Raw genomic sequence first — 13,220 nt, 5'->3', positions numbered from 1 at the left:
ATTTTTTTTTTTGTTGTTGAAGAGGTGCCTGCGGTGAGGTGAGTTATGTAATCTGGGTAGAATCTTAAGTTGTATTGCTCTTGTCCGAGCGCAAATTTTAAATCATTTTTGCAAGAGACCAATAGGTATCCCACTTGTCTTCATCTTTGAGCACAGACAGCTCCTTCTCCAGCAGAATTTTCTCAAGAGATAAAGGTTAAAGGTGATCAATAAAGGTTGTGCTATGAATGGTAGAATGCCTTATTTGCAAAAAGTGAAAGAAATCTTATTTAGGGAATTTTGAACTATTAGCAAGTTGTTCAAATGACATCAATTTGTTATCTGAGAAGAGGTCACCGAGGCCTTTAATATTCTTTTTAGACCATTGTTGAAAACCGGGGTCTGAAGAACCTGTGGGAAAAGCAGGATTATTTATTATTGGGGTAAAGATGGAGGTTATATTTGATCTTCTTTTTTATATTTGAATATTTGACTATATATGTGCCAAATAATTTCACCTGAATGATTAAATTAATATGTTGCAAAACCACAGTAACATAATCAAATGTGACTAAGAAACAACACAAGATAAAAAGAGGAACGTTTTATTGGCATTCTCATTTCGTTTATAGACTGGGGAAAAAACATGGCTTTTACCTCACAAATACTGTTTTCATAACAAAGTAAAAGAAACTAATTTCAAAATTCTCCACAAAATATATCCCTCATTTCAAAATGTATGGATGTGAAAGCGCTTGTGTTTTTGTGGGCACGCTGATGAAACTTTAAACCATCTTTTCATTTTAATGTAAAGCAGTTTTGGTCGGACTTGTGTTCTGAAATCTTCCCCCACGTCAACATATCACATTGCTTTTCCCTTAAAGATGTCATATGTTGTTGTGTCTTCAGTATTTAAGTCATTCTTCATTTTAGTTGGTAAATATTTTATTCACAAGCAAAAATGTTCAGCCTGCAAACCAACCTTTTCTCATTTTTTAATTGAATTAAATTCACTTCATAAATCCTTAGCCTTAATCAAAAACAAAAAGAACATTTTTAGACAACTATGAAAAGATATTTGAAACAAACCCCTGTCATATAATAACATTTATGATAACAGAGATTATTACATACATCTATGTATTGACATTACAATGTTTATTTATTGATTAAGTATTTTATATGAGATTCTTGCTGCATTTCTTTTTCCACTCAGTTCTTTTTTAATGTGAAAAAACTGTGTGTTGTGTTATATAAATGTGTTAAATGTGTTATATGTGAGTATTTGACACTTTCTGTATGAAGTTAATATTTAAATAAACAAAAAACAATATGTTTCACAACTCACATATGGTTATGTTTGGCTATATAGTGATCTATAAAACAAAAACCTTTTCATTTCAAACATATTAGTGCACTTTAATCACTCCACTTCCGGTTAACTCTCTCTAGCTTGACCAACGCGTTTCGAGTGTTATTAATCCAGACACCGCGAGACTTCAATCGTAGTTCTCGCGATATCGCCTACAGTTAAAACAATCGAGTCAGTTGTTTTCTTTCTTTCCACCTTCACTTGCCTCTAAATCTTTGCAAAATTAGCATAATCACTAACTGACGTGTAGTATTTTATATGGGGATTCATATATTAGTCTGCACACTGCAGGTACATCCAATATCTTATTTAAAATACTTTATATTCAAGCAAACCTGCACTGAACTATCTCTCACCTTCCATTGTTAAAGTCAGCTACATAAAAGATATCCAGGGTTTAAGTGGAGAAAATCTATTTGGACATTGGTGAAGAGGGGCTGGACAAACACACGGCTGCTTGCATGATGCATCCTCTGTGTGCAAACAGCACTAACACATGGAACAGTCAATTCAATTCAATTAAATTTTATTTATAGTGCCAAATCATAACAAAAGTTATCTCAGACACTTTACAGAGTAGGTATAGACCACACTCTATGACTTATTTATGATTTACACAGACCCAACAATTCCCCCGTAGAGTACGGTGGCGTTGAAAACCTTCCCTATAACAGACAGGAACGTCGGACAGACCCAGCTCTGTGGAGGACGGACATCTGTCTGCACCGGAGAGAGGAAGAAAAGGAGAGAGAGAAAAGACGGACAGATGGACAGAGAGAGACAAAGACATACACAAAGACAGACAGACACACTTCCAGTAACTGTAATAATATCTATAGTAATGTGAATATGGCTCATATGTTATTGCAGTTAATACAGCAGAAGAGTAGAAACAAGCACAGCTGAGGTGATAGATTATAAAAGCAGCAGGAAGCGTCATGCAGGACCACGGCAGCAGGCACCACCACCATCAGCAGAGACCTGCGAGAGTCCTGACAGAGTCCAGTTTATTACACTGTATCTTACGCAGTCAATGCTGTCAAAGCTGGAATAACATCACCTTTTACTCCTGGGCCTGGCTGCGAAACACTTTAGTATTCAGCCTCATTGATTGAGCCTCATCAAGGTGCTGCACATTTCCCCTATTTGGACCCCTACACTACTATATATGTGGGTTTCTCGCCATGTAGTTTTTGCGAGCTCGCCTGCTGAAAACAGAGCAACGGGTTATTATCCAAGTTATTTGTTGCCTTCTGTTGTATTGTGGTTTTCTGGTCGCTTCAGTCATTTGCAATCACCGCAAGAGTAATTTTATCCTGAGCATTGCAAATCTTAAAAGACGATGAAAGACAGCTGATGTGATGAGATGTGGCGCCCCTGGTCGTTCAGTTCACTGTAACCGTGTTTTTTCTCGCCCTGTTTGTAGGTGTTTTGGTGTTGGAGCATACGGGTGTCTTCCATTCTTTGGCACTGAAGTTGACCACATCAGCTTGTGGGTTTGTTTTGCTTTTTACTTATTGGCTCTCTAGTTATGAGCTTTCTGCGAATGTATATTTGAGTGTGTCGTGAGGGACCTTTTTGAACCCACACTCTCCAGTCCGGAGCCTTTTAAAGCATGTTAACTAACAATAACAGTTGCCTCTCTGTTGCTTTGCCCTTGGTTTTGTGGTCTATATTTCAGGTTTATGGTTATTCTAAATCACATTGGATTGCAACTGTGATGTTATAGACCAGTAAAATAAAAACATACTTTCATCTGCATGCACTAAAGATGAAACAAATAAATAAAAACACCTTACTGTACAGAAATCCAGCAGCTTAGCAGCTACTTCATTTAAATCCATTTGATCTGGTCTTTTGGCTCTTTTAAACAACATTTTTATTGCATTATTGTCCTAATTTGATAATATAGACGGCCTGTGAACACATGGAAAGAGAGTCTGTCTGCCTGTGGATGGTTTTTGTCATCGTGGTAGCGTCGCAACTGTGCAAGATACAGTCACAAAACAGTGAGTCGCATCTGGCGTGATCCCATCACAACATAGCCTGTTGCTTTGTCATGCATTCATAAACCCACTGGACTCATGAAGGTCAGTTTACCCGTCAGGAGGAGACCTTTTTATGTCTTCGGAGAAAAGCCTGGTGATGTCATCTCATTTGGAAAGACCTTAGCATTTATCAGGGGTCGATAAAATGCCACTGGTGTCACCATTCTTCTTTAATCCGTCGAGCGCGCCAAAACCGCACTCAACTGGAAAACCATGTGGTTTTTCTGACACATTACAAACCACACTGACTCAAAGTTTTGCTAGATGCTTTTTTTGATGTCAGCAACTGGCTTTCATATTGGTCGAGGTGGGGAGAAGACCATGATTAAACACTATGACACCCCCCCCCCCACACACACACACACACACACACACACAGAAGGTTCCTGTGGTTTATTAGTCAGTTTCCGTTGGATCTGTGATGTTATTCTCACACACACACACACACACACACACACACACACACACACACACACACACACACACACACACACACACACACACACACACACACACACACACACACACACACACACACACACACACACACACACACACACACACACACACACACACACACACACACACACACACACACACACACACACACACACACACACACACACACGCACGCGCACGCACGCACACACAGGAAGTGTATTCTTCAGTGGCTTGATCAAATTGTATTTTAAGCAGCTGTTGAAGAGCAGGTTAGCATTTATGCAGCTCAACTTTTACATTGCTCACCGTTCTTTACTAATATGAACATATTGACCACTGGTTTTGGAAAAATCTGGTCCTACGGCACAAGAAAAACTGGCGTAAGCCTTCCATTAATCCTGTGTCTACACGTTGTGTGGTTTGAGAGACTAAAATGTCTCGTTTTAATAGCTGTTCAGAGCTTCACATAGTTACTGAAACTAATATTAGCAACATAGTAATTAATGAACTCCCTCTGCACTTTTCATTTGCTGATATCTAACAGCACCATGTCAGCTTCAGGTTCACTGGGACACTTCAATTGAACAGAGATCGTGAAAGATATTAACTAAATGTTGACAGCGAAAAACTCTCAGTCTGTGCTTTACGTAAACGTTTTGGGTGCCTGTTATTTATTCCAAAAGCTGCATTTAAGCTCTTATTTTACAATGTACATACTTTTGCATCAGTATTTAAACTCTGTTGACCTATATCATCATTCCTCATTTCATTCCAATGACTTTTGTTTTGCACCTTTATTCGCTGCACATCTCCTGACTTTTGGTGACTATGAAAGAAAGTAGCATTTCCTAAAGACATGTTAAAGAAACTCAAACGTGCAGCAACCTGTATTGTAGGATTATGAAACTGAAGACATCAGAGAAAGAGAAGAAAAAAACCTGTGTGCCGCGTGTGTGTGTGTCTACCCAGTAACTTTCCACATCCAGTCTGTAACTTTCCACCGCGGCAGAGGCTGTTGTTAATGTCATCTTAACTGAGTGAGTGGTGGCATGTTGGCTTGTTATGGGGCCTTTTACTAGAGGATGTGAAGTCTGCTTCTCATACCATGCATGACCTGCTGGGTCATCATTATGTCCTTCTCCCGGGTCTTCATGCTCTGATGTTCGACTTTCACATTTAGCTGCATTTAATTTGTGCCGCATTTAATACTTGCTTGATATATGTGTTCTATAAAAATACAATTATCATTATTATACCTTATTTATAGCTTTCCAATGAATAACTAAATAGCAACACATGCTTGTAATGAGTGCACCTGCCAAAATATGTCTTATAAATCACAACCGTAAAGAGAACTATATGGGGGAATGCATTATTTATCGTAATCTCAGGATAAGGGCAATCTGAGAAAGTATATGGGAAATAATGCACGCTTTCACACACCAGAATTAAGCACTCTTCATGGATACACAGAAACTCGATTTTAAAGAAATACCTGACTGACTTCTTTTATGTTGTCAGGTGCCTATATTAACCGTAAAGATGTTACTTTCCGTTGTTGCCTCTCCCTTTGGTAAATAACTGCAGCCCCAGAGGGCATGATGCTTTTATGAGAAGACAAACATACCAGACAGCATCGAGAAGCAGTCAATATTTGCATTTTGGAAAAGTTTAATAAAAGAACGCCAGCATTACAAACTGGAGGAATGGAGTCTGAAAGACAGAGGTGTTTGCCAAGCAGGGATAGACTAACTAAAAGATGTCACTGAGTTGCATTGTGGGAAAGGAAGTCCCCAGCCCCCCAAAATAATCCTGTGGAGGACTTCATACTCTGCTCAGGAGGCCATTATTCCACTATATCTAAGCAAGTATTTATTTTTTGCTGTTAATGTTCTAAACGTTGAGTACATCTCATGAAAGAGATGAACTGGAGCGAGGGGTGAGTGAAAGTCATCCTTAATTACTGCGGCGCTATGCAGTTAAGAGGAAGAAAGATTACATCATACACGAATCGGCTAGCAAGAGCATTTTCTAATGTCATGACATCTTCAAATGTGACCTTCTGAAGCAGAGTATTCCCACAACGAACCTGTACAAGCACTTTACAGCCAATGCAAATCCTCACGATAGCCACGCTGAGGAATATAACTCAAGTTTTTTGAGTTCCTCTGAAATTCTTTCAGTGTATTAAAAAAACTGACACAGTTAAACTCACTGGATCAGGAGAGAAGGAACGAGTGAACAACCTCTTAACATCAGGCTCAACATCAATTCTTTCAAATCAACTCAAAAACACCATAATTCACAATTACTGTCATACTGTTTGAGCAGAAGACATCCTTTGAGTTCTGTAACAGGTGTATAAAATTAAAAAATATGACGAGATCTCATTAAACGGATCTGTGTGTGCAGCTTTTCAACACTTGCGATGTGTTTCAATGACAAAGTTACTCTCTGACGCTGACGTGTTGAGAATGAATGAACCTTTGAAACATTATAGGACTGCGAAACAAACAGCAAAACATAACAGCGTCATTTATACATTTCCCGTAACAGTCCATCCTCCTGTACTCTAGACACCCGAGCGGTTGTATTACACTAGTTACACATTAGTGTAGAACACTGTACACTACAAAATATAAAAAAGGGGTTAAGATGCACTTGTCGAGTAACAGTATTGCATAAATTAAGGTCGGAAATCTCAGAGAAGACGTGACTGTTAACGATGAAGTGCAGCAGATAAAGGACGCTGGGGTGTTTTTTAAATTTGTGTGTAAATGTAATTAACCAACACCACCCTAATGCCAGAAACATTTAGACCCATCTCCTAAAGGCAGGGCTGTGTATACTGTTGAGGGGCTTCCCGACAGTTCCCCAAGGTAATACTTTTCTTCACACAGTGGAACTTAAGACACAGCGCAGTTGATCAAGAGACGACCTACAGCATTAGAGACTATGTCCACAACAGGTGTCTCCTAAAAGGGGTTAGTACGCTTCAAACGAGGTGCTGTTTCTGAGATGCCGTCTCCGTCACCTTCTTGTGACTTTCAAACTAACCGATGCAACTTGTTTCTTGCATCTGTGGCGTCATTCTCGAGAACATTTGCAAAAGAAATTCCTCATTTCAATCCCCTATAATGCAAATATTAAGAGCTGGCTTTGTACAAACTAGTTTGTTTGAAGAATACTGAACCAATGACAGTTACCACCATATATATATATATACACTGTACATTACAGTGTAGAAAATACTTTTCAACAAATACAACAAAGTACTAATTTGTTCTATTCTAAATCCAACTTTGCAGGAGAAACTGAAGAACCAGCAGATGTGCAGGTGGCCTCTTAAATGCAACGTGTCATTTGACAAAATGTTCAGCAGTTTTCCTGTTCCCCGTGTTCTTCTTTACTTAAACATTAAGAGAAAACTGAAGGATACCTTACCTGCAGACCATGCCTGCTTGTATTTTACGGACAAACGTGTCCCACTGCTTGGAATGAAACGGGCCTATACGGAGAAATAGATAAAGAGAAAGATCCCAATGGAGCAAATCACCACCAGCCCTGTGTATAAGATGATTCTGGTTCGTGGAGGTTCGTGGAGAATCTCGTCCACGATCTTCTCCTGTTCCTGGACTGTAAGGACCCGAACTTCGGATGACTTCTCCTGGAAGCCACAGAAACACTCCAACGCCTTCATACACCTCCAACCCTCCACTCCTGCTTCTTGCTCTTGCTCCTCCACATCCCTCCCTCCCACTTTAGGGTCAGATATCGGCGAGTGGCAACTGTCCTCGATTGGAAGGTGTGACTCTATGTCACCGGCTGTTACGGCATGACCATTGCTTAGTTGAGCATTTTCATGATTGGCCTCAATGCAACTGAGCTTGTCTGGCTGCTCTTGACACTTTTCTTTACAGAGCAAGCCGTTTCCATTCAGGGCTGCATGGTTAAGAGGTTTCAAAGCATTGTTTTCTCCACCAGCTTTCTCTTTTTCTTGTAGTTTGAGTCTCTTTCTCTTGTTCAACCCCCACAGGGTAGTGGTCATGATTTGTTCCTTTCTAGGCGGAGGAGTGCACAGACTCACAACTACAGTCACCAAAGCTGACACCCAAAACAAGATGGCTGCCACATACATGAAATGAACATCTTTGATGAAAGATGGCCGCTCATCAGGCTGGTCGCAGCGAGGCTCGCGGTAAACCAATGCCAAAATCAGACGCACTGATCCGAGGACAAACCCTACCAACCCACCCCAAAAGGCTCCTGTCTCATTGCAGCGTTGCCACAGTATGGCAAGCAAGAAGAGAGCAGCTATGGGTGGAGTCAGGTAATCTGTTACCTCTTGGATGTAATAGAACATCTGGCCTCCCTGCATTTCCACGATGACCGGCACCCAGGCAATGCTGATGATCACCATGAAGACTACAAACAACCTGCCGACGATCACCAGCTCCCTGGATGAAACCCGCTTCCGTAGCATCTTGTAAATATCCAACGTGAATATGGTGCTAGCCGAGTTGAAGATGGAGTCCAAGTCGCTCATGAGAGCTGCAATCATGACAGCCATCATCAGGCCGCGGAGACCGACGGGCATCACTAACATGACGAGCCGCGGGTAAGCAACGTTGCTACAGCCGGTGGCAGAACCGCAGACTTCCATGCAGTGCTCTGGGCTGATACACACCAACTGATCAGCAAATAAAATCCTGGAAATCATCCCTGGAATCATGATGACAGAAAAATCAGTTATGAAGCGAGCGCACAGTAAGGACTTTAGGTGTAAGTTACTCAAAATAGCAATAATGCAATTAATGGCTCTACCTGGGATGACAATGATGAACATGGGGAGAATTTTCAGAAAGCCAGCCATGATAGTAGCACCTTTGGCGTGGGCAATGTTCTTCGCTGCCAGAACCCGCTGTACAATCACTTGATCTGCACACCAGTACCTGGAACACACAGGGAGGACGCTTAGAGTTAAAAATTAGCCCTCTGCAAAGTAAAGCGTTATGGCAAGGACACTGGTTCACTCCCACATGAGCCAGTAAGGAAGTCAGTCTACGTTGAAAGACTTGGACAAGTACCAAATAGAGGCAGGAGTCTGGCCCAGTAAGAAACCGGGCCAAGGCAGGTCTGGATCTCGTGGGCCTCGAAGGATCTTCAGAGAGTCTGGCTTTGGCTCCAGGTGGAGGTAGCAGGATTCATAATACGTCAGGTTGGGTGAAGACAGCTGGATGGCCGTTGTGTTTGGAATAGCCTGCATGTACTTGGTCCTCACCCCTTAAAATGACAACGCAGGACATGGTTTTAGCTGATGTCACAGTATGCAAATCAAATAGCAGTTTAATCGATTGCATGGTTTAACTTCAATGCATAAAGGAGATCTGTAAAAACCTTCAAGTCCTCCCACTTTGAAGAGGCTGATGCCTGTGAGGCAAAGTGCTCCGGCGATCATTAGGAATGCCTGGACTGTATCTGTGTAGATGACAGCAACCAGACCTCCAGTGACCGTCAGCAGAGCGGTCATTGTGATGAGGAGGATGATTGACAGATAGAGGTTCCACCCTAAAGACTCCTGAATGAACAAAGCCCCGGCATAGAGATCCACGGACAACTTGGTGAAGATGTATAGGACGAGAGATAATGCTGCAAAATAGACTTTAAGTCGGTTCCCGCCGAAGCGTTTGGACAGATACTCCGGCATGGTGTAGACTCCAGACTGAATATACACAGGGATAAATATCCAGCCTAACAACTGGAGCAACAACAGAGCGTTTAATTCCCATGCAGCCACGCTGAGCCCGCTAATAGCACCTGATCCGGCGAGTCCAATGAAATGCTCGCTTCCTATGTTGCTAACGAACAGAGATGCCCCTACAGCCGCCCAGTTCATGGAGCGACCAGCCAGGAAGTAGCCGCTCACTGTGCTGCTCTTATTGGTTTTCCACATAGCAAAGAAACCGATTGCCAGCACCAGGATGAAGTAGATTACTACAACGGTGATGTCTGCCGCTTCCATGACGGCCACGGCCATGTTTGAACACTGTCGTAGCTTTTTAACAGAACAAAACTAACTGCTGCGTGGCACTCGTTTGTCCAGATGCAGTGTCTTTGCACTGGAATAACACTGAAATGTCGACTAATTTAAATCCACAGATTCCTGTTTTAATGAGATATTAGGGTGTTGAGCGGGGCAACAGACTCATTCTATTCTGTCATAAATACAGTATTAGATAAACGTTCCTTTGTAGTTATTCTCTGCGTTGGGAATTAGTGCAGGCTGTGGCGTGGCATCTTGCAGAACGGTGGTGCATTGTCGACGTGTGAGCCTTAAAAAGACGATGGTCATCTGCAACAGATACAAATGTACATACACAATTATTCTTTTTTCCAAAGCAATGCAATACATGCTGCTAACCAAGTTTGAGACATTTCCCTACAATCTCTTCTGTAAAGAGACCGTTTGACTACTTGTTGGGTCTAAATTCAGCCATAGCATTTTACACGACACACACATTCATCCTCACACCATAATATGTGTTAACATGCAATATATCATTTCATACTTTTATGCAAAAGATGCTTAAGGGTTACTCCAGTGATTTAGGTATGTTCTTACAAATCAACAGAGGCTGATATATCCTGATTTTGAATCCCTAGTTTGGGTCAAGCTCCAAAAACACCCATTTCCCATAATGCAACTTAATAGTGTCTTTCATTAGACCTGCCTGTTTAATGTCTCCACATCTCCATGATTTGTCAATTTCCATTTCTAGCTTCAACGAAACTGTTATGCTCACATGATTGGTTCGGTCGCTTGGCAAACTTCTCCAAATTTTCTGTGAGTGAAATACAACGGAGATCAGGATGGTCTCACAAGGCTAGGGATCAAGTTGCATCATGGGAAAGTTTCCCATACTGCTAAAAGTCAGAAGATCTGTTGCTTCAGTTCACCTCTTTAACATCAGGATGGAAGCATGTTTGCACGTTGGTGCATTTTTGAAGGAGAAGATCAGGGAGATTAGGAGATACGTCTGCAGGTATTTCACTATTGATCATGCTGCCAATCATCTTCTGAGTTAAATGGATCAATAATTTGGTCTGAATATGAATTACACTCAGAAACAGTTGGTTTATCATAGCAGAAGAAGCCAACAGTTGCAGATTAATGCCTTGATAGACCGAGCTTGTCACATGGGACCAAAGGGGAGTGAAAATCTGCAACGCTCTGGGTTGAATTTGCCAAATACAAGCTGGTGTATTGATATTTGCAGAGGTCACATCTCAGCTGCACCCTTTTAATAACTAGCTGTATTTAATGTTAGCAATGCTTTCACCAGCCTTGATACAGAGCTGTAGTATGAGGGTCCTGCATCAGGGCTGGTGTTTGTGTTTATTGCAGAGCGGAGTGTGCAGGTCAGTGGAGGACAGCTGACGTTGACACATGCGTACAAGTCTTTGGAAAATCTCAAACCCTCTACATAGCTCCATTCACTTTATTTCAGCTCTGTGCCGGCTGCAGGGAAATGTCCCACTAGGTTTCTCTCTGCTCTATCACACCTGAGTCTAATGATGTGCTCGTTATCAAGCAGCTGATGCTCGTCACAGTTTGATTATTGTTAGACTCAGGTGTGTTAGGGTAGGGAGAAACCTAAAACATGCAGGACAGTGGCTCTGCAGGACCGGAATTGCCCACCCTTGCACTAGTGGACGCAGTTGGGAACAATAGCATCAGTGACGTCTTCTCCAGAGTACACTGGACCTGCTGTATTACCACGTGCAGGGTTTATTCCTGATGCTACTTGCAGAAGAGTCAATATTGATTTGAAATAATTAGTACCAGGCTAACCGACTATTTGAGGGGAATGCTGGGTAAACAGAGGTTTTGTCGTGTGTCCCCCATTCTTAGAGTTTTATTAGGAGACTTCTGTCAAACACGTTTTGGACCCGTGCAGAGGCTACAGTTTACTCATTTTTAAAAGACTTAGGAGACTTTGTTCTCTCAGTCAAAATATGGAATTTTGATTTATTTTAATCACATTTTTGGACACTTTTTGTCTTCTGAAGGAGCCTGAGAAGTTTACCATCTATTCTGGCGACTTCGACCTCTGCTCAGGTGCAAGTTTGGTGGAACTGCATGATGTCCCCAAACTTTACAAGCAAATAAAATAAAAATGCCCTAACCCTAACTTCTAATGAGGAATCTATAGGCAAATAAATAAAAACACAAAGTGGGTGGATCATGGGTGCGTGTACCGCCTTTAAACCATAAACAGTCTGTATGGAGTTATGTAATAATTCAGGATTACATAACTGCCATAACTTTAAAATACTTAATAAAGCATGGTCTGACTGTGATCCTGTACATTAATATCATTGTGATAATCTGCAGGAGAGACTGAAGCAGAAATCTATTAAGGATTCTGCTTTTTGCCAATTTAGTTGCTGGTTTTAATTCATTGTTGTTGCTTTAATTCTTTTTATTGTTATTAATATTAAGATTGATTGAGTATTCATATACAAAAATGGACTTTTGTGGTAAAACATCTGTCTTTATGCTGTTTTTTATTATTTATCTCATTTACTCTCATACTGATGCCCATTTCCTATAATATGCATGATTATTCTTATGCAGTTGAACCTGAATTGCTCTGTATTTCCCCCTGAAACGTTTTGTATCTTGTGATATTTTCATAACAGTTTAAAATCTTGCAGTATTTCCTTTTCTGTATTACTCCAATATTGAGTTACTAGAGTCACACAAACAAACGAAACACATCTCTTAGGCTAACATTAGGCTAATTATTAATACAGTAGGCTATGTGCCCAAACTCGCCCGTTATTTCCATCGCGACTTTATGACTTTTTGACGGTAAATGACGTCAGACTCACGTGCAGGTGCGGCGGGTGTCCTCTTTGTCGTCCCCACAGGTCGTCTCTACGGTGTAACGTTGACTGTCGGGCTGGTTCGAGTCCCAGACTGGCTGGAAACTTGCACGGTCCTCAGACTTTTAAGAGGAGCGCGAGCCTCCGCCCACTGCAGCATCACCACCACCTGCATGTGATCACCTGGAGACGCGCGCGAGAACACGTTGCTCGCGCGCAGAGGAGGAGGAGGAGGAGGATACAGGTACAGCACAAGTACAGCTTATTTAAGCTCCATTTGTACCAAAAGCATACAAAATAATACATATTCTACCATAATCTCACTTTATGGATATTATGTTATAGCCTAACAGTAAGATAGGGTGTTTTAGGAAAATATGAGTGATGGAAGATCTAGCCCACACACTGGAAACTGATACTGACTTATATCTTAACTTATGACTTGTAGACTTAAAGGTTGAATATGGAGAATGAGCAGAACACCGCCATCT

At 41.3% G+C, this 13,220-nt stretch overlaps 1 protein-coding gene across 1 annotated transcript; it reads right to left on the bottom strand.

Moving 5' to 3' along the window:
- Positions 1-7,348: 7,348 nt before the first annotated feature.
- Positions 7,349-12,820, bottom strand: LOC310964747 (sodium/myo-inositol cotransporter-like; the record flags this gene model as incomplete). The annotated part of the gene is made up of 5 exons (XM_083938005.1): positions 12,736-12,820; positions 9,238-10,192; positions 8,928-9,123; positions 8,665-8,792; positions 7,349-8,562 (listed from the first exon to the last, which is right to left on the bottom strand). The coding sequence occupies exons 2-5, from the start codon at positions 9,875-9,877 to the stop codon at positions 7,349-7,351; spliced, it is 2,178 nt and encodes a 725-aa protein (XP_083794131.1). The 5' UTR covers positions 9,878-10,192; positions 12,736-12,820.
- Positions 12,821-13,220: the final 400 nt, after the last annotated feature.

Source organism: Echiichthys vipera (genome assembly GCF_963691815.1).
Source record: "Echiichthys vipera genome assembly, chromosome: 23".
NCBI classification, from domain to species: domain Eukaryota; kingdom Metazoa; phylum Chordata; class Actinopteri; order Perciformes; family Trachinidae; genus Echiichthys; species Echiichthys vipera.
This window is presented reverse-complemented; position numbering and strand designations above follow the sequence as displayed.